Source organism: Scomber scombrus, chromosome 11 (genome assembly GCF_963691925.1).
Source record: "Scomber scombrus chromosome 11, fScoSco1.1, whole genome shotgun sequence".
Classification (NCBI taxonomy): Eukaryota; Metazoa; Chordata; class Actinopteri; order Scombriformes; family Scombridae; genus Scomber; species Scomber scombrus.
This window is the reverse complement of record NC_084980.1, coordinates 12,181,261-12,204,273: the sequence shown is the minus strand read 5'-3', so window position 1 is coordinate 12,204,273 and position 23,013 is coordinate 12,181,261. Positions and strand designations below refer to the sequence as shown.

Sequence of the window (23,013 nt, the reverse complement as noted above, 5' to 3'; positions counted from 1 at the left end):
CACTCAACACAATTGCACACCCACACATACAGAGATGTTGATGGCTGTGGTAGAGATAACTAGGGAAGAGGCGGGGAAAAATTGACATGAGAGAGAAGCTGCAGAATAAAACAAATGATGCTCTAGAGGCTTCCTTTGTGGCTTCTTGTATATTTTAACTTCTGATATAGTTTTTACTGTGCCCCAGTCGTTCATGTTAGCCTGATATCACTGCTCTTCTGTATTCATATCTCTCCACTTTGCCTGCCCCCTGCACCCTTTCACTGTCATTACATCTGTAGAATGAGTAGTGGAGATAACATAAGCCAATATAGAGCTGCTGCGCTTTCATGGAACTGCTGAGAGTGTTGCTGACTGGCCATCGAGACAGATGGACTGAGATTTGAGGAGAAGCAATGGAATAGTGAGAGAGCTGTGGGGGCCTTGTTAAAATTTTACATTGGATGGATTCTCTTTTATGTGTTTTGCTTTACTGTGCGTTATGGTGCTCTGTCTGATAGCTTTTCATAACAGTCCTGAAGTTGACGAACACTATTTGTTTTACAGACATTCAACATGTACTACTACGAGTCCAACAATGCCAATGTGTGGTTCATCAAAGAAAGTCAGTATGTCAAGATTGACACCATTGCTGCAGATGAGAGCTTTACACAGGTATGGACACACATGCACGCACACACACAGGGACATACGCATGCACACACAGAGCATGAGATAACACATGCACATACTCTGCATACTTACACACATAATAAACATTATATAAAACTGGGAATGAGGGAATACAAAATAACCTAATACATTTCCAATTGACATTTAATTAATATTAATGTCACCAGTTCTTATATCCACTTTTTTTTCCTAGCCTGGGGACTGTTTCCTCTCTGACTACTACTCTCAAATAAAGTGAATTAGGAACAATAAGTCAAAATCTTCCCCAGGCTGTCTAGTTCTTATAATGTATTTTTTATACTTAGAAAATAAATCAAGTTTTGAATATGGGTTATATTTATATATATAATATATATGTATATAATATGACAATTTCCTCTGCTCTGGACTTCATTCGTGCCATCTCTATGCTTGAGACAGCAAGGAGTCCGTCTGCAGACGACTGAATAAACTATCAGAAAGACAACGAACGAGTTTGTGCTCTTTAAAAAGACAAAATTGCCAGAACAAAACTTATATATCTTATTCAAATTCCTTGCAAAATTGTTTTGAGGATATGATAATTTATGTTTTTTTAAATGCAGCTGAATTTCTGACAGCATTTTGCCAGAATCCTTTTCTGACTTGATATTAACATTATCTGTGCTGCTCCTATTCAACCAAACTAACACATGTAAAACATCTCCTGGCTATAGGTGGACGTTGGTGACCGTGTGATGAAGCTGAACACAGAGGTGCGGGACATCAGCAACCTGAGTAAAAAAGGTTTCTACCTGGCCTTCCAGGACCTGGGCGCCTGCATCGCCTTGGTCTCTGTCAGGGTCTTCTATAAGAAGTGTCCCTTCACTGTGCTTAACTTGGCCGAGTTTCCCGACACAATAACTGGCGGAGACACAGCGCTGGTGGAGGTCCACGGTGTGTGTGTGAATGCCTCCGAGGAGTTTGAGGCTCCCAAGATGTACTGCAGCGCAGATGGAGGCTGGCTGGTTCCCATCGGGAGGTGTGTGTGTAAACCAGGCTTCGAGGAGAACAAGGACATCTGCCAATGTGAGTGGGGTGGGGGTCCCAGGGTATGTGTGGGAATGTGTGTTTGTGTGCGTGAGAGAGAGACAGACAGAGAGACATTTGAGTGCATATTCCATAGTGTGTATCAGTGTAATGCACAGGTCTCATAAAAGGTTGGCCTTCTGAAGTGAAAGAAGTACACAGTGAGATTCCCTGACAGCTTAATGAAGAGCTCCTAGACAAAACACAGCAATATATCTGTTCTGCTCTAAGATGTGAATATGTGATATGTGATATGTGTGTGTGTGTGTGTGTGTGTGTGTGTGTGTGTGTGTGTGTGTGTGTGTGTGTGTGTGTGTGTGTGTGTGTGTGTGTCTGTCTGTGTGCATCTGCCCATGCCTGTGAATCTTTCTGGAATGTGCATGTGCAGAGGCATTTCTGCACTCCACGTTTCTGTTGTGAAACTGAGGATGGTATGACTTTTGTGTATTTAGGTTACTGATGCACTTTTTGAGTGTGTATGTGTGACTTTGTGTGTGTCAGTGTGGGTGTCATCACTTCGAGTGACTTTTATTCAGCTCCCAACACGGCAAGGACAATTCTTGCAGAGAAAAGGGTAGGAGTTGCTTTGAGGCATCTCTTTCTTTTCTTTTTTGTTTTGAGTGTGTGTGTTTGACAGAGCTGAATATCTCATTTTCCCTGCTGAGTAGAGGAGAGCAGTATGAGTGTGAGAGTGTGTGCGAGAGAGTGCTTATTGATGTGTGTTTGTGTTGTAGGAAAGGAGGAAAAGGTATGCTTTAGGAAGCAGATTATTGAGTCGTAAAACTCCACAGATTGTGTGCGTACAGTGTGTGTGCTATCTGTGTGTGTACATACTGCGAGTGCATGCATTTGAGTGAGCTAGCCATATTAGACTCACGCCGTCACCTGTCCCCACGGGCTCACTTCCTCCTCAAAACGAAAATGGAATCATAGATATTCATCACTGCAAACTTGGAATTGGTGCACATAATGCAATTTCAGTTGTTTTGGAGAAGCAGCAGCCAAGACGGCTGGAAAACTTGAGAGGGGCCTGCCTGCAGGTCTCCTCTGTGGCGATGGTTCTGGTGCAGGCTCCGCTTTGAGAGCAGCTCCACTGTCAGGACAGAAAATAGGACAGGATATAACGTGTCGTTTTTTCCCCCCCTCACATTAAAAACTGTAGAAAAACATGCCAGACATGCCCTCGGTTGTTTTCAAGAGCCGTATATAGCACAGCGGTGACAACGTGATTGTGGTCCGTTTGGTTTAAATTTATATTTAGTTGATTTAATAACTACATCAAAGAAATATTTTTTTAAAAGTAGTGTAATGTATTGTTGTTGTGAGCTGTGCTCTATGTGACTTGTGTAGGCTTCTGTAGTTGGCCTCTGTGCATTCAGTTACTGTACTGCATCAATGTTAGCAGAGAGTTAGTTGTAGGCTAAGTGCCAGTAAAGCATTGTGACTCAGCATTAACTCCAACTCTTACTTCTCTTGCACACTTGGTATCTTACACATAGTATTTACAGAAAATGGGAGAATTCATGGGAAACATGAGAATAGTATTTTCTCAATATTACTATGGATTAAATACTGGAAATACACTGTTTTGAGTTACCTACAGAAAAAGTTTTCCTTAAAAAGTCTTAATTATGATTTTCAGAATTTAAGGTAATAAAATGTCATTAAAAATTATTATTTTAAATTTTGAAGTAATGGGTAGTTACATAAGAAATATCTCCCCACATGAGTCACTAATTTAAATATGGTTTGGTCTTCATGCACAACTCACTTGAGTCTAGCTGTTTCTTTTCTTCTGATAATGTTTCCACTATGTGTTATGTTGAAAGAATAAATCAATACATTCGATATTTTTAATACTACTGCTAAAACTAATTATTGAATCAATATGAATAGTTATATTGGCAGTCCATCACTTTATTGTATGTTGACAGATATATTGCTACATTTAAATAATTCATAGGACACTATAACGTTACTGCATTGGTTGAATTATGTTATATACATCATTAACAAAATCACATTAAAACAGCAACATGTTTTTGCCATGACAGCCGATAGTTCTGTGGGTTTTTTTCCTGACAGCGGAGGTATCGTTTTGTGCGCTTTGTTTTATTTTGGTGGCATTTCCTGTCCTGACAGTAGAGCTGCCCTGAGAGCGGAGCCTGCACCGGAGTTGTCCCCACAGAGGAGGCCTGCAGACTGTCTTCGAAAACTTGGCAGTTGGGCCTAAAAGAGAAGTGAACAAGAACAAGCTGTACTGTGCAGTTTGCAATCTGGTAATATGCACAGATTGTGGCAGAAGTCTGGCTGCATCTCAATCATGAAAAGCCGACTGTTGAGCTACATGTCTGTCTCGTAAAATGACACGCAGTTGTTAGTTGTTTGACAGGTCATCACAGCAATGATTTCACTACCCACAGTTGGCAGGCCTCCGTAACATTCCCTGTATTAAAACTTTATTTAAAGTCAGCCTGACGCAGCAAAGCAGTTGACCTCTATGATCTCTATGACCTTATCAGTCTGCTCCCTGAGTCTTATCTCTCCGCAGAGAATAAATACAGCAATGTAAGCGCGTTTAACAAGCTAGCTTTAACTCAATAACACTATGCTTGTGTGTATGTGATTGAGTGCATGTGTGCGGTAGTTGTATGCAGAAGTAATAATGTCTTATTGACAGTCTGAGGTCAGGGGTCGGGAAATATATGTGTCCCTCATCTGGTACAATAAGTTATGGTCAGTACAAATGTGGATGCATGTGCTTGTGTGTGTCTGCGTGTGTGTGTGCAGGAAAAACAGGTGTCCAAAGTCTGTGACAAAGGAAGAGAAGCCAGGTTTTTGGTTTCACTTCATTTCGAGGCATATTTAGCAATTATTCTGGAAACAATCAACTAGCATTTTCCAAAAGATTTTAATTCCTTTGTGGTGAATTGAAGTTTCTCTGCTGCAGGGTTGTCTGCGCCACCTACTCAGTATTAAGAAACACATTTTTGTGGGATCTCAAGACGGATTTGCATAGCAATCAAATTTCCTCCTCATGCAGGAGGAGAATTTGCGTTTTTCTTTCCCGAGTCATATTTTTTTGTTTGTGAAAAAATGCCAAATTCATACCCCGCAAACCAGCTTCTTTGGTTAAAATTACCTGCCTGTGCTATCTCATCTGTATGTGCCTCCGTTCTGATATTGTTCCCTTCCCTTGTCAAAATTTCACTTAGCCAGCTAATGTAACTGCATCTGTAATCAGCCTGCTTTTAACAAAGACATGAGAGGACACAGAGAAGTACAACAACCCAGTGCGTTGCGCTTTAATGTGTCCCTGAGAGAACAGGGGCCAGGCTTTTAAAGAGTCCTCTCAGCGCTCGGCGTCAGCGCCAAACAAAAGGTTCCTGCCCTGACACAGTCTGAAGGTCTTCCATAGGGAAAACACACTCTGCTAATGCATTTAAATCACCCTCTCTCGTTTGCTGTCACACAAAGAGATGAAGGGGTGAGGTGGGGGAGAGAGACAGGGATAGGACTGGAGGGGCATTTGTAATTATCATCATCGTGCAGGTGAACAAGCCTTTTAATGGGCACCTTGAATTCTCTTTCTCTTGTTCTTTTTGTGCGTGCTTGTTTTCTTTCTTTTCTCCAATTAAGCTGCTCTGATTCTCATTGTTGTTTCGTTCTAATGTTCTGTATGAATATTCCACTGGTGTTTTTGCCCCTCTAGCCTCCTCTATTTGTCTCCATGTCACCCTTGTTCTCTATCTCTGACTCCCATTCTCTCTCCCTCTCTCTGTCTCTCTCTTGGTGTCCCCGTCTCTATCTCTATCTCTATCTCTCTTTCTCTCTCTCTCTCTTGGTGTGAGGCGCTAATGGAATCATTACTAGCCTTTCTGTGTTAGACAAACACCAGACACCTCCAATTACAGCCTTTTTCCCCCTCAATCTTCAACTCTCTCCCCTCCTCTCTGCTATTTTCTAACCTTGCTCTGGTGTCTGCTTCTATAATGGGACTGTTCTTCTCCTCTCTCCCCCAACAAGCCCCCCATTTTGCTCCTCAACCATCTGACACTGTCTTCCGTTTTCACCTCTCCATTTTTCTTACTGTCTCTCTCCTCTTTCTCCTTCTTGCCGTCATCTCCTCTGTCTGCCCTCGTTAAACATTTATAGATCATGGGTTCATCTTTCTCTATTTTTATTTTCCCACCCCACGTTTCGTACTCCCTAAAGTGAGGTGCAAAATGTGTTTAAAAATGTGTATGTTTTGATGTTGTTAATGTTGGACACTGGATTAGATCTGCTGAATTGCTCACACAGAAAGAGGCCGTAATATCTGTCAGTACAAGCAGAGTGAGCAGGAGCAGAATGTGTAACAGGAGAAACAGATTTGTGTGTCATGTTGTCTTATTTTGAGAAACACAAGCACCAACAAACCTGGTTGTGATAGAAGCAACTAATTGTTCTTACTGTCAATAAATCCTATAAAGTGACAACTATATGAGCAAACAATGTGTAAGTCTTTCTCTACCTACCCTGTCTGTCAGCCCCAAACCCATTTGTTTCTTCTGAATATGTAAATCTTATAAGGCACGTCATAAATATATTTCAATCTCAGAAAGGACAAAGTAAATTAGGTAGTAATTTAGTTAGTTTAATAATTTCCATGAACTTTTCCTGGAAGACACTAATTACAAAGTAGATAGAGACAATGTTCTGAGACGGAAGACGTAGCAAGTAAGAAAGTTATATTTGTGTTTTAAAGAAGAACCAAGTAATTGGAAAGGACCTGCTCTTAATGGCTGGAAAAAATGACAGAGGTCCATGTGAACCTATAAGTGAATACTAATTCCCCACATTTAATTGTATGCTTGGCTATAATTTTCAACTACACAGAAAAGTACATTTGCATTTCTGCATGTTCAGCTGACATATATATATATATTTATATATTTTTAAGAAATGATTAAGACATTTTTGCTTCACTTTTCAGCCATAATTGCTTCATTTTTCAGCCATAATTGCTTTACTAATGATTGTTTATGATGCCAAAAGATTTGACAAAATAAACTACAATGCATGTTTATTGTAAATGAGGAATATATCATTCAGTCCACCACTGTGACCTATTAATATATTTTTTTAATAGTTTTTGACCATGGTGGTTTAAGGCACAGAAGAATACAGCATATCAGGCTTTGGCAAGGCAGACAAATGCTGTTGGTCTTTTAATGGAATTTGTTGGCAGTAAGAAAAATATTGAATATCACCGGACTTATCCTATTAACCTTGCCTCATATTACATATTTCCCTTTTTCCTTTATGTGTCTTAGTGCTGTTTCATTCACTTTGTTTTCCTGTGTACTGAGGCATGCACTAAACACACTGCTGCTCCTATGACAGTGGCTTTGCTGCTCAATCACATGAATTCATACTCATCCGCTTTGTCACCAGTGGAGTTACATAATCTCTCTCTCTCTCTCTCTCTCTCCCTTATTCAAACACACACTCTCTCCTTCCCTCTCTCTCTTCCACCCTGCCTCTCCGTCACATACATTTGCACGCCCATGTCACTTCTCCTCCATCTCTTTCTACCCCATGCAGAGGCCTCGGCCTGTGTATCCGAAGCCCCCCGCCTCTTTCACTCTCATGCTTTCTTTTCTCTCCGTATCTTTGTCTCTTGTGCATTCTATCTCTGATTTCCCTTCTCTGTTTCTATCTGCCACTGTTTCCTCCTCCTACCCCATCCATTTCCACATCGTGCTCCCTTGCCTTGTCCTGCTGTCTCTCTGTCTCACAGCTGGTAGGGGATGTAGTGAATACTCCTCTCAAACCTCTCCTGCTTTAAACCCTGGGGGTGCATGCTGAAGGGCAGGAGTGTGTGTGTGTGTGTGTGTGTAGCTGTGACTCTGTGTGAGTTTGTGTGTGTGTGTGTGTGTGTGTGTTCTCTCCTTCTCTGTATGTCTGACAGCACCAATTACTGCCTCAGATGCCTGAGAGATGGAGGAGACGGAGTTGAGAAGGACAGACACCTGTCACCTCGACACAAGTTCTCTTGCTCTCATCTCTCCTCTCTTTCTCAGCGGGCAAAAGTAATATAGGTCAGCATGACATGTTAGTCTGTCTGTCGGCTACACCTGTCTAATGGTCCTCTTCCTCCTTTCTTCTTCTTCTTCATTTCGTTTGTTTGATGCTGCCAATACGGAGCAAGAACTTCGTTTGCAAGAGGAACTTTTCAAAGTCACACCACACATCCTTGCACTGATTTATCTTCGCTCTCCCGCTGTTCTTTTCACTTCTCAAATTGGACCAGAATCCAAGTGTGAATCACTTAGGAACAAGTCCAATGTCCCTCTGATCCGGTGGGAATTGTTAACTACAGTATGTGTTGATTTGGAACACTGTTGATGCCAACACAATGGGCTTCAACTCAAAGATTTCCAGACTTGAAAAAAACAACAACAAAAAAACAGTTTAAAGGAACAGTTCAGGTCAGCAGTTTTTGGGAAATACACTTACTTGCTTTCTTTCAGGGATGAGATTAAAAGAGCACTCTCATGTCTGTATGCTAAGTACGGCACTGGATGATTAGCCCAGGGGGAAACTGTTATCCTTGCCCTGTCAAAGGTTAAAAAAAAAAATCCATCAATACCTCTAAAGATGACTTATTAACATGTCTCATGACTGTTTGTGGTTTTAGAGGGAGCTTGTATGTATTTCTTGGCAATTAATATCCAGGCAAAGCAACAGTGTGTAGCATCCTGAAGTCTTATCATCACAATGAGGATGCCAGGTTTAGTACCATCATGCCTGGAAAGAGACCAAAACAAAAACTGGTGCTCACCGACCATACAAATATCTGGCATCCCGTGCTATAGCTGGAGATGCTGCACAGAAGTGTGCAGATGGATAAACTGTTGCTCGCCTTAAAATAGCCACAATGTTGAACTATTCCTTTAAGGCATAGCCATGTACAAAAGCCAGGCAAACATCACGCTGCTTTATCCCCTTACACACTCTAAACCCCGTTTGACCATGACTATGAGATCATAACTTTTGGGAGGGATAACTAAGGCCTGTACAATGTTTCAGAATAGTTTGATATATTTGGAAACATTGCTCAAGCTGTGAAGGGGAATTCGGCTCTGTCTGCCCAGCGAGGAGGAGCGATCAAAGGCCTGCTGCTCAGCCGTTTAGTCGATCAGACCTGGCTCTGACCACAACCCAGCAGGAAAGGATTTACGGTTAAAAAAATAGAAGCCTTTGTTTGTTCTCCCCGAGAAAACGTACATTCTGTAGTGATAAATGTAAGTTATATGATACATGTGTTGTAACAGCTTCATCAAGATATGCACTCAGATGGTTATAATGAAAGGAAGACTATGACCAAGCTCAAGCATGCACATTTAAAAGAGACTACATGCACACACACACATAAACACGGCACACAATACACTTTCACACTTTATATCTCATAAGAGGATTCCAGCCCCTGTTCATAATGAAAGGTTTGAGCAGGGAACAGATGTAGGGAAAGGCTAATCTTCACACCTGTGAAAGAGATTAAGCTCATTTACAGAGCGCAGTGTGTGCGCGTAGGTGTGTGTGCGCGTAGGGGTGTGTGTGTGTGTGTGTGTGTTGAAAGCTCAGTAGGGAACCTGCCTTTCTTTATTGCCTCTCCAACACAGAGACCGATCTCTGCCTCTATCCTTACAGCAGGAGTGTTTGTGTGCGCATGTGTGTGTGATGTGGACAGTCGAGGCAGTCGGTAAAGTGAGCATTTTTATGTTGATCACATACAGACTTTTGAAGGTCAAGGGCTCCCTCCTGCATGTAGTATGTTCACACACACAGACACACACAGACACAAACGCTCGCACGCATACACAGACAGTTCTCTCATTTCTTTGCTCTTCTCCTTGTGGCAGCTTAGGGAGCTTGAGAGCACGAAGGTGTGGGTAGGCAGGGAGTGGGCGGCTAACAGAAGGATTTAGACAGCAAGTCAAGAGATGTTTGTGTGTATAAAGCACACACAATGTGTATGCATGTGAGTGTATGTACACTGCTGCAAGCATTAAGGCATTAAGCTGTTGAAGTGTCAGGCAGCAGGGTATTATTACTGGTCAGATGTTCTTAAAGGACAAACGGATATATGAGCCAACTAAAGGCCAGTCATCTGTCCTTCTACCTGTCTGTGTAAGTGTGTGTCTTCCACTGTTCGACTTGTCTGTCTGTCTGACTTCACTTTTCATTTATTTGGATAATGACAGCCACCTTTTCCTTCATTTCGCTTTTATTCGCCTTTATCTCCTCTCGCTCACATGTCCCCCTAAACTCCATCCCTTTCCCTCTTCTTCTCTTTCTCATCTCCTCTCCTTTGTGTCTGAATAAATGACACAAAATCACAAAGGCTTAGGCGCTCGCTATACCCTCTACACACCATAGTCCCCATCTACATAGCCACACAGTACTGACCCAGATAATGTCTATTCACACTGAGCCTCCCAGCACAGCTCCTCTCGCTGTAGCGGATCACTTGCCAGACATAAGCTGAGATGCCAAAAGCCACCTTAGCACCAAGACGGTGTTTTGCACTCCTGAAGTGTTAGCCACAACGAAGCCCTGGACATTAAGGTGGCTTTGGGAGACAGGACCTAGTGGCTAAGCTGAGTCTGGTGCATTGGGTTGAGCTGTGTGAACAAATCCTGAGAGAGAAAGAGGAAAAGCAGGCCAAGGACTGAGAAACTGTTAACGCATGTTTCAACTCCTCACGTCCTTAAATAGCACTATTCCCTACAGACGTGGGGTAGAGAGGAGAGAGGTGTAGAGGGGAGTGTGTCTCCTCAGGGTACAGTTGCCATTAATTGGCCGTGTTCCATATGTGGTGGAGTTCCAGTCAGGGATAAACATGTGTGCACTCATGGGAAAGTTGATTTTCATAATTTTCACATTTATTGAGTCAGTGTTGAGTTTGCTCCATTTAAGATCTAAAGGCTTTCAAGAAAGGTGTGTGTGTGTGTGTGTGTGTGTGTGTGTGTGTGTGTGTGTGTGTGTGTGTGTGTGTGTGTGTGTGTAGAGCAGAGCAGGCATGCAGGCAGCCAGACGGGTCTGCTGAACAGGAAACACAGGAACAGGAAGGCAGCCATTGACCCTTCCCCTTATCCCCTCCCTCTCTCTTTCTAGTTTATGGATGGCTTCCAGATGTACGATCAGCCTGTCAGACTGATTGGGCCAGCGTTGCACAGGCGTTATTGCTCAGCTCCAAACACGATGTACAGATCGCCGTCGAAGTCCAATTTGTTGCTGCTTTCGTATGCAGTACAGCTGCACTATTGTTCCACGGCCAAGAGAAACCATTCAGAATTCAAATAGACTTTTCAGCTCCAGTGTTGGATGGAACAAAGAAGGTTTACACAGAACCTGTTGGGAGATGTGACAGATTGTTTCATTTGGAAAATGTGGTTGTTTAGACAAGCTGCTGCAGTACTACAGGTATATATATATATATGGGACATTTTCTGTGACTCAAAGTGATAAATATACCTACTAGCTAAAAAGATTTACTTTAGCACATTTGGCTTTTTGTGCTCATATGTTCTGGAATGTACTTTTCAGGAAAACAAAGATTGAAAGTTGATTTTACCATTTTTATTCATTGATGCATTATTAGCAGAGAGAAAAAGTATTGCTTCTTCTGTCAGTTACAATAAAACAAAATACAAAAATGTGCACATTTTAGGAAATGAAGTCAGATTTAGCTCTCTGTATGTAAACATTTTTGATCATTTTCTATAGCTGAAAATAAATTAAGCCAAAAATAGAAACATAAATCCAGCAATAACAGTGCTTACAGAGCATCACTGAGGTCTGCGAGTGTCGTTATCTTTCAAGGCTGCATCATAAGCAGATCTGCCCATAGATCTAATTGTTTCGTCGATATATATTTGTCAGATGAAAAGCTCCTGTGGTCCTGAACTGTGCAGATTTTATTATGGAGAGCACAAAAGGGACACACTGTGGCAATTTTCCCGAGAGGGGATTCTTTTGTGTGCGACACACTTGACTTCCTGCACTGTGCTGAATGAGTGCAGGAAAGTCAAGGAGGTGTGTAAGGGAAGGTACTATTTATGGAATACTTCATTATTAACAAGGTAAAACTGTCAGTCAAGTGGAAGATGACATTTGAGGTTACACACATGTAAATACACACGTTCATTAACAATGCGTATACTACATAAAATATACAATATAGACATGGAAACACTCACACATCATATTTAGTTTTACTCAGTTTTACCTTGAGTGAGGCAGTAATCTCAAGTGTTTTTTTTATAAACCCCTGACTATTCTTCTCTTAACCAGCAAATGAGAATACCACATATTTTGCAAGTGTAGATTTTCCTGCTACCACCAATTTGCTGTAAAGTCAGCTGACAAAATCAGCCACTGCCCACTAACAGATGAAAGACAGCTAGAATATGGCCTCCCACTTGACAGGTACATCTGCGTGTGCGCGCATGGTCGTGTGAGTGTGTGTGCGACTGACACAGAGAATAAGGCACGGGGCTCTCTATTCCTCCTCCGCCTGAGAGAATGAATTATTGAGAGTGATGAACTGAAAATAACGTGGGCGAGGAAAGGAGGTGCACAGCTCCTCCTACACACACTCTGCCGGTCACGGGGCCGGCCGATGTGGGCACGTTTACTGCTGTATGTGTGTTTATTGTGTGTTCAAGCTATGTGTGTTGGGTTTTATAGAAGATTTTTAAGCTATGTGTGTACCTGGAAAGAGAGTGTGTGTTTAGTTTTAGTGATGGTTTAATCTGTGTATGTAGACATGACCTTTGTGTGTGTGTGTGTGTGTGTGTGTGTGTGTGTGTGTGTGTGTGTGTGTGTGTGTGTGTGTGTGTGTGTGTGTGTGTGTGTGTGTGTGTGTATGTGCGAGCTTCTTACTGGTTCTGTTTAAAAGAAGGTGATACTTTGTGTTCTTCTGGCCTTTTATCTTGATAGCAAAGCAGACAGACAGAAGAATAAGTTATTCAGACTGTGAAGTTAACTCCCAACAGACTCCTTCTATTGGCCTGTCATGCTCTCTCTCTCTCTCTGTCTCTCTCTCTTTCTCTCTCTCTCTCTAATGCGCGCTATCCCTCGCCCATGACCCCTCATACAGAAACACACATGCACCTGGTATCTATTTAATCTGTTTTTAGACTCCAGGCCTGGCTCAAAATTAGTGAGCCATCATCTTGGGTTACCACTAGAAAAGTGTGTGTGTAGATGTGTGTTTGCTTTAATTGCACTGAAATTGAGCTTGCTTTCTTTCCTTGTGTGTGTGTGTGTGTGTGTGTGTGTGTGTGTGTGTGTGTGTGTGTGTGTGTGTGTGTGTGTGTGTGTGTGTGTCTGCCTGTCAGTGAGAGAGTAAATATTTGTGCAGGAGCTCTGGAGAAGGTCAGGGTCAACGTATGACAGACAGCCCACTGGGAAATAAGACACACATACAAGACAGAGTCATACACAAACACACACACACACACACACACGGACACAACATAAACACATAAACACACACACACACACACACACACACACACACACACACACACACACACATACACACACACACACACACACACACACACACACATACACACACAAATAGAGACACTAAAGTAAAGATGGTGAAAAAGAAACAGGAAAGAGACAGAAAAATTGAAATAGACAGGAGGGCAAAAAGAGAGCTATATGGGAGAGAGAAAAACAGAGAAAGAGAAATATGGAAAGACTGTGATGGACAGAATGAGGAAGAGGATGTGCTTCATCCCGTGGTTCCCCATGGCCGCTCTCAGTAATTGGCTGATATCCAGAGGACAGAGAGTAGATCAGAAAGTAGCCTGAGTGTGCTCATGTGCTTCATGTACTGGACATCACAAACCATTTCATATCCGGCCTGACCATGTATCTGTGTGTGCGCACGCATGTGTGTGTGTTGGAGAATTCATAAGATGCCATAAACACAGTAAGGGTCTGTCCTAAGGTGTCAATCACAGAGCCCTATGTCTTCTGTCTGGACACAGCTCATATCTCTCATCCGCTCTGCAACCATGTGATCCTGCGTAGTCTTTCTCTAACAGAAGTCCCTTGCAGGCAAAAGTAATTGCTGCCATACAGTATCTGCACTTTAAAGGGGTACATAATAATCTTCAGGACATCGTCTTATTGGTAAGATTACCTTTTGTATGTGATGAACACAAGTGTATGAGAATGGCTTGAATGGGTATGAAACTTGTCTACTTGGAGACAAATAAGGCAGTCAGAATATACAGAGTTAAATTTGAAGCACATTTAACATCTTTTTTCTTCTTCCTCAGGGTTACATACTTTATGACATCTGGGAGAATTTCCTCTTACCCACATCAAACATTGTATATGTGTATGCTAATTTAAGTCTACACATATCAAAGGAGCTTACAACGTACATTATTTTATTTGTGCATGTGTTATGTATCAATTTACTGTAGTTATGCAGTTATGTTTTCTCTTAAGGCTTTCCTTTTTTTCAGACAGCAGTATGACCCATATCTTGATATAAATGCTTTTCACAGCCTTTTCCTCCCTGCCAGGAATACAATTCTGATGGGAAAACATTGAATCTCTGAAACTCTAACCTAAACAGGATCAAATACAACAGCGTTGAGTATACAAAAATATTGGAATCAGTTGTCAAAGCTTGAAATAAAGTTAGTTCAGGTGTGTTTACCTTCCACTGCATTACAGAGCACTGGGAGGCAAACATCCAAAGTGCTAGTGCCCAGTTTTGAGTCAATACCAGTCTAATTTAGGCATGCCACAGTATAGTACATTTATTGTCCTTTTTAGTCACTTTGCATCACAAACCTGTATGTAAATAGACTTGTAAGTATAGAAATTATTCTATCAGTTAAAATTTTGGACATGCCTTCCCATTCACTTATATGAGAAATTGTGACCTAACTTATAACTGGTACTGTAGGTCATTTGTTTCTGCAATATTTTTGTACATTTTATCAAACGTCCACAAAAAGAACTTTATTACTAACCATTTACTGTAATGGCTGTCATTTTCTGACTGCTGAGATAATGATAGTCTCTTGGCATCACTTAACATAATCCATGCGTATGGAGTCAACTGGGAGAGACCAAAGATTTTAATTTCTGCGTCCACTTCTTATGTAGTATGTAAGTCGATCAAAATGTATTCCCCTAATATTTGGTACATTATGTAAGAATGTACTGTATGGGTATTTTTCTTGTGTTGTGTTTCTTGTTGTTGTCATCATAGTCAGAAATTGCAGTTGAGCAGATTTAGTATCCTGTGAACATGTGACTTATATCTGACTATAAAATGATCTATAATGCTCATATTTTTAGATCAGAAAACAAAGACAGAAGATCTGATGTATACAGTAGGTGCAAACAAGCTCAGGAATTGTTTGTTTATGTGTGTTTTACAGGATTAGTAGTAATGACAATATTGTGGTGTTGTTATGAACTCTGATGAAGGATTAGAGGGTCTCAGCAGGAGGCTGGATTCTGATGCTAACATCTCTATTTCCTACAAACCTCAATACCACACACCGACACACACCGACACACACCGACACACACCGACACACACACACACACACACACACACACACACACACACACACACACACACACACACACACACACACACACACACACACACACACACACACACACACACACTGATGCACTTTGCTATGCTCTCTGCACCGTAAATAGTATATCATACTGTGCACAAACACACCTGCACATATTACTTCACTCATCAATGAGGGAAATTATTGACGACACAATCAGTTTCAGTTAATAAACTCATGTTTGTCGTGTTCTTCTGCAGCTTTTAAAATATGCACTTTGCTTTACTTGCAGTAAATGTAAAGTAAATTAACTGAAATTACCTGTCCACATTAACATCCATGCTATTGTAAAGTATCAATCAGTGATTATTTGCACCTAAATATGCATATTTTCTTCTATACAGAAGATATATTGCTCTGTTTGAACTTGTTCCCTAAGTTTGTTTAGCATGAGGACATGTCAATTCGACTGTAAGCATTTTTCACGGGTATGTACACATGAGCACAAACACACACAAACACACACATACAGATGCGACCTCAGTGGCCGTAAAGGACGTCAGACTCAATCTCGTCACATTTCTCCACTGACGCTTGATGTATCAATTTTTAAGTAGCTGGCCTCAACTAACGCCTGGATAGCCTACACACACACACATACACACATACACACACACACACACACACAAACACACACACACACACATACATACACACAGGCTGCTCTGTGCTCCAGGAGCTGTGGCACTCGAGGGGTACTAGAAGGGTTCCATCTTGAAAGCCTGTTGCCATGGTGACCATTATGGAGCTCATCTCCCGTGGGCCAAGCAAGCTTTACACAACTTCCCCCTCAAAAAAAAAAAACACACACACACACACACACACACACACACACACACACACACACACACACACACACACACACACACACACACACACACACACACACACACACACACACACACACACAGAGTTTTCTCCTCTTTCTGTCCTTTCTGTCCTTTATGGTAAAGCCGGCGGGAAGCCAATGTTTGACTTGAACCAAGTGCGACAGAAAGAAAAAGAACAGAGCAATTAACAGTTAAACTAGCAGGAACAAATCAGAATGGAAAGTGGAGGAGAGGAGAAGGCACACAGCCAGGCAGAGGAAGTGTTTGTTTCAGAAAAGTGGAGCTGATGTGATTCTGCCTACGTACCGAGTCGCCTGTCTGGTTGAATGTAATCAGAATGTAATGACTATGACTGTGAGATATTGGGGTTGTATTTCTTTGTGTGCATTTGTGTGTAAATCTGTACAGAGCCTTTCAAACATTAACAGAATCCATTTCTTGAACTTTTCCAGTACATTTAGCAAATTCTGTCACTCACACAAGTAACCCCTAAACGTCATTCACACATAAATGCGGCTAAATTTCTCTGATTACAGAAATCTAAAGTGTCGTTTATCACAGTTTACATCACAAGATTAACAAAAGAGCCATACTTTTGTTCAGTATGTTAGTTAACTTTAGCGCTCAGTCAGGTTTGTAATTTACATACCCCTTAATAGTATAATAAAAAATGAACTGTAAAGGCTTGTATGAATATATAACTTTGATTTCATGCTATAGAGTAAATCTGAAGTGTTTGAAAAGAGTGAAAATCCATTTGTCAAATGGCAGAAAGTTAATAATGTTCTTTTATAATCACTTTTATGTAATTTATCGAGCAAAAGCCCTAAACACAACATTTTATGACCATATATAGTTCATATGCCTGTGGTGGCAAACACTTGCCTGTTGCCCACTGACACAGAGCAACTTTATTGTTAACATTACTGGTCAACTGATGAATTTAAGTTTTAATATTTACTCCCGTTTTTGCCCTGTTTCAGTCTCAACCAGCTCGTTGCTGGACAGCTCGTGTACGATGGGTTCATCAGAGCTTTTAGCTGAAAAATAAATGAAAAACCTGTTCTGGCTTGAAATGTGGCTGATGACTGGGATGAGAGTGAACCAAGACTGTAAAGTTGCAACCTTTAAAATCAAAACAATTAGCTGAAGCATGCTAAAAAAGTGACATTTCTCTGTAGATATGTCACTTATGCATGACCCATTTTACATAACATATCACTTGACCCATTGTAAATATAAATATATTGATAAGTGCAGCTTTAAAGTCATATTCCTGGGGTTTGGGAAAGTGTAACAGACTTATTTAATTTTATAATCGATTAATCTGAAAATAATCAGTAGTTGCCACCGTAAAAAGAGTAGAATTTAATATATAATTGAGCAGAATGGAACTCAATCAGCTCATACTGTAGTGTATAGTTTTTTTTCCCAGAGGACACAGATGGGCTGTTCCCTTCTCAATCAGTGCGTGGTGACTGAGGGTGTGTCTTGAGTAGCAGTACTATATCATATCTAAGAGCTATCGATTGGCATAAATACACAGAGTCTCTCTGGTGACCGGATGAATATTTAATAAGACACTGGATCTGAGGCCACTCTTTGTCTTTAGAAGAAAAACACAAACACACACACACATCTCACACATATACACAGACCCTTTGTACAGTATTGTCAACTGCTGCTTTGAAAATGATCCAAATTTGGAGTTAGTTCATAGTTGTGCAACATAGTTTTTGTGTATAAACGTTTTCTCTCCTGTGTGTCTGCTGCATGTTTATGTGAGCACTGTCTTACTGCCTGTCTCTTTTTCATATCTATGGTAAAGCATTAATCATAAGGGAACCAAATCAAGTCACATGTTTCCCATGGGGCAGGCACCGGGAGTAGCTCAAGAAAAAAAAAAAAAAGAGGCAAGAACATTTTGGAGAGAGGGAAAAAGAGACTTTGAGAGAGAAAGAAAAACGGGAGGTGGAAGAGCAGAGCAGAAAACAGCAGAGCAGGAGAAGGAAGCTCCACTTAAAGCGGCCAAGCCGCCATTCTTGTTCTAAGTTTCTGATCAGGCAATTGTCGGGACGCCAGGCCTGGCATGGGGCGCCCTGTGTGTCCTCTAGCGCCGGGGTCCTTTGTGCCTCTGTGGCTGGCCAGCGCCCGGAGCCAGGACTCTCCGGATGAAATGTCCCCGGAGAAAAGCTGCTTTTCCACCCTGCTCCTACAGTCCAGCCAACAGAAACACACACATACATACACATTCACACACACAGTCACCAGCACAGTACATGGGCACCCATTACCTTGGAAGTTGACAGGAAGGAGGAAAGAGAGCAGAAACCCTTTGAGAATTATCACTCCCTGTCCTTTCCTTACCCTCCCTTTCTTTCTTTTTCTTTCTTTCACACCTACACACATACACACACATCCCTTTTCACCATTCTCTCAATACCTTTGGGGATTGTGCTAGTGGACTTTGCCCCCATATGATGAATGATTTGCCTAAAAATACTATCTGTATGCAAGCAAGCACAGCGTCCAGGTGGAAGAACTTACCTCCACTGTGAGAAATCACACTACTTTTAGGCCACTTTTCCACTCCTCTAGCAGCGGGATAACCACTGCGTTAAATATATATATAAATATGAGTCTTTGAATGGATGTGTGTGGCACGCGTGTGTGTGATAATTTACAGCTTTTCTGGGACGTGTGACGTGTAGCTTGATTAAATCCATGACCTTCACCACCAGCACAAGCAATCAAGCGGGCGCACACAAACGCTCACGCACACACTTGCAGCATACTTAACACCCTCTCACACACAAGCGTGCAGCACACGAACATGCAATCAGGACCTGGCGGACTCTATCGCATCATTGATCCAACCTATTCACACACACACACACACACACACACACACACACACACACACACACACACAAATACACATATGAGGCATCTATTGAATTGCATTTCAGACACCCTCAGTTTCCTTACATGGGGTTTTGTATACTGTAATGCTATTTACCACCGTGGCAGAAAAGGCTTACGAGGATGGGAATACCAGGCCTATGAATGTATAAATAAATAGATGCGTAATCTATATTCAGATTACCAAAGGGAAAGTCAGGAATTCCATTTTACTGCCTAGGATGCAAAAGGGAAATCATTCAAGTCCCCAGTCTATTTCAGCAGGCTGTTCCTGTTGAGCAGTAGCAGTTTTCCCTCCCCAGTTTTATGATTCCACATAATGACTAACATGCAGCCACTGTAACAGCCGTAGAAATAGTCATATTAGGTTGTTGTGACTATTACTGTGACTGTGTTGTGTATTTTTGTTCCCCTGGTTGCCTGGAGATGTAATGCTTATATAACACAAATGACAGTTGATCTGCTGTTGCACTGTTATCGTACTGTATGACCCTGTGGTTATACAGGCCTACAGTCTGATGTAAAAGCATTGCACGTAAACCTAATGTCACAGTGTATTATATCAAACTTTGTTTTTTTGTTCTTTGCCATAGGTGCTGCACGGCACATCTTATCAGTTTTGTTCACCTCTGTTGTAACTCCTTGTGTCAGTCTTGTTTTTTTTAATACACTTTCTTCTGATTCTCCTCTATTTCCACACAGGGTTAAGCTATAATTCTGGTTTATTACAACCTGGGACTTAGTTTTGTAGTCTTGCCCATCTTGTTCAATCAATTATAGTACCAATGTACTCATCAAGCTAATTGCAAAGATCTATGAAACGTGGCAACATTGCTAAAACAAGCAGACAAACCACCTAATGGGAGATAAAACTGAATGTCAGTGCACCTGAAATGTCTGTGATCCTTCCTCTTTGCACAGAAAATGCATGTGTGCACACACACTAAAGTAGGTTTGGTGGGCTAGAGCTGAACGCAGTTCGTAAACTTTGATCGATTTTTATTACAGACTCTTCTTCCAATGTAGGTGTTTCTGGCACCATCTGACTATTTTTTAGCAATGTTGCCTTGTTCCCAGATCTCAGGAATTCCTTTGGTTAGTGAAATGACGGAAACGACAGCTAAAACTATGACTGGGACCTGACTTGATACATTAAAGCATTTGTAGCAGAGTAGGGATTTCTGGCACAACTTAACCTACTTCTAAGGAGCGTAGAGAAGGAAAGGGTTCAAATTCATGATACCTTTTTTGTCAGATGGACACATTTGGGCTTATGGCCTTCATCAACATAATCATACAGCACATTACAACATTTAAATAAGGTCTTCTTTAAATGTTGTTAAGATCATATTTAAATGTTGTTGTAATGTGTTATGATGACCCTGATTGTTCTCGCGATGATGTTTTTCGTTATATAGTACTTCAAGTGCTGGAGCATTTGTACCGAAACCTTTTAAAAGCTGAGTTTTTATGATTGATGATTATTGACCGGCATGTAGAGCATCTGTGCTTGCAGTGATACCTCATTTAACACTGAATTTATCTGTGTCCTCTCTCCAGCATGCAGACCTGGTACCTACAAGGCCTCGGCCACGGAGGCCTACTGCACCAAATGTCCTCCTCACAGCTCATCCCCGCAGGAACAAGCCATTGAGTGCATTTGTGAGAAAGGCTTCTACCGTGCCGAGACTGACCCTCGTTCCATGGCCTGCACACGTGAGTGATAAAAACACTGGCGAAAAAATTAAAACATTTACACATCTTATTTGCCACACACACAATTATGCAGATCAGTCAATTTCCTAGCATGTTGCATATTCACTTTTATGTTATAAAACAGCTTTAAGCTACAATGATTGGATTACATTTCATTTAATTGGTTTGTTCTAATAAGTACTTGCATGGTAGCTTTCTATTCATTTATGTTTCTTATCTATAACCCATCTGTGCATTTTCCTTTTCCTCAACTGCTATTGGTTTACACAACACTAGAGATACACATACATGTGACACACACAAATCCATGTCTGTTTGCTGCCTGGTTAGGGCCCTCAAATATCTCAGATGAGACAGGTGATACGGGTGATACTCTGGTAGAAATCTGATGATATTCCTCATTCCTTGTCTCACACACACAGACTCTATCAGGTTATGGTAGATTACACTCATTAATCGTTGTAGCAGGTGAGATGTGACAGGTGTTATCAGCTGGAAATGAGTAACGGTTCACTCACATATGTATGGACAGACACGCACACACACATCCTCTCCTGAATGGTGTAGAGTACTGAGGCGGGTGGAGAGGGAAAATAAGGAGAAAAGGTGAAAGAATTAGTCATTGAGATACATGGAGAATGACATTTAAGACACAGGCAAAGAATAGAACAGCGGGGGAAATAGTGGACTATCAGAGGCATATAATCTAAATGTCATAAAAGGCCGATCAGGAAAAATGATGGTGATGGATGGTTAAGTGTAGCATAAAGAAGTGGGGGATGGAGAAAAGAAAAAGGCAGAATTAGTGGGATCAGTCAGCACACCCTTTTAGCAGATTTATGACAGACAGCCCCAATTATCCCCAGCATGGCCTCCACCTCCCAAGCCCAGTTTTCCACCATCCGTCCTGCACTTCTGAGAGGCTCGCCACTGGGAAGGCTAATCAGGAAAGTCTCAGGCTTTAGCAGGGGCTCCCTGGGGCTAGCAGCTCAGGCAGGACATGATGAGATATCAGGCTGAATGAGCACACACTGCTAAATTTCCATATGGTTGAGATGCCAGCACCATGCTGTGAAGTAAGCAACAATAATCAGTGGTTTCCCATATGAGAGGCTTCCATACAAGAAGGAAAGAATGGCATTTAAAGTCTTACCATGGATATGTGTTTAGAGGCTTGTGTGTCCTTTTCTGACAATATTTGAAACTGATATGAAAAATACCTGAATGATGATGCACTTAATTGTTGAAAAAGTAGTTAAAGGATGGTTGTTAACTTTGGTGACAATGCTAGCACTTCCTGTAACTGCTTCACAATAAGGCTGTGTTCAGAAAGACCACAGCACTGCACGAAGAAAACAAAACTACCAGATTCATTTCAATGCACTTAAATGGCAAATGTCTACTGTTTACTCCACAGTTATAAAAAGGTCAAATAATGGCTGTCATGATAACTTTCCAGAGTAGTATCATAGTATTATGAACATTTTTGGCATTTCATAAACCTTCAAAACTGATAAACCTGTTACTTAAACTGGACTTCCTGGATTGTGTTTCAAAATCTCACTGAAGCAACATGTTCCCACCAACACAGACTCTAGCATTGTTTTTGGTCACTGGGAATGGGGTGAATGGGTTGAATGCCCATATAAAGGGGTCTGCTGATGTGAAGGTGGAAGGTTTTAATGTGAAACAACAGCAGGAGTTGTTCAGTTCTCATGAACTGTGGCTTTAAAAAGCAACAGACTTCATTAAATCCTAAAACAGTAAGGGAGAGCAATCAAAACAAATCAGAGAGTGAGGCTAACAGCTTACGCATGAAGGAGTATGTTTCACGTAGCCAGTAGAGAAATGAGGGGTGTATGATCACTGTCAAATTGTTATAATTCCAAAATTTGGATTAGGGCCCCTGAAATATGCTCCCAAACTGCTGGTTACTTCACTTATGGTTGGCTCAGTTCTCCTCATTCATACCATTCACACACACACACACACACACACACACACACACACACACACACACACACACACACACACACACACACACACACACACACACACACACACACACACACGCTAGTGACTATGGAGTGTCATATGGAGTCACTTATTTTTTCTAGTGTCTTTTCATGATTAGCATACACAAT

At 41.4% G+C, this 23,013-nt stretch overlaps 1 protein-coding gene across 1 annotated transcript in view; it reads left to right on the top strand.

Annotated features, from left to right (window-relative positions):
* The window catches only part of LOC133991009 (ephrin type-A receptor 3-like), an 82,017-nt gene that overhangs the window by 21,937 nt on the left and 37,067 nt on the right, over positions 1–23,013 (top strand). Inside the window, 3 exon segments of the mRNA XM_062429458.1 lie at positions 547–654; positions 1,368–1,719; positions 20,714–20,869. Coding sequence (XP_062285442.1) covers positions 547–654; positions 1,368–1,719; positions 20,714–20,869 — 616 coding nt within the window.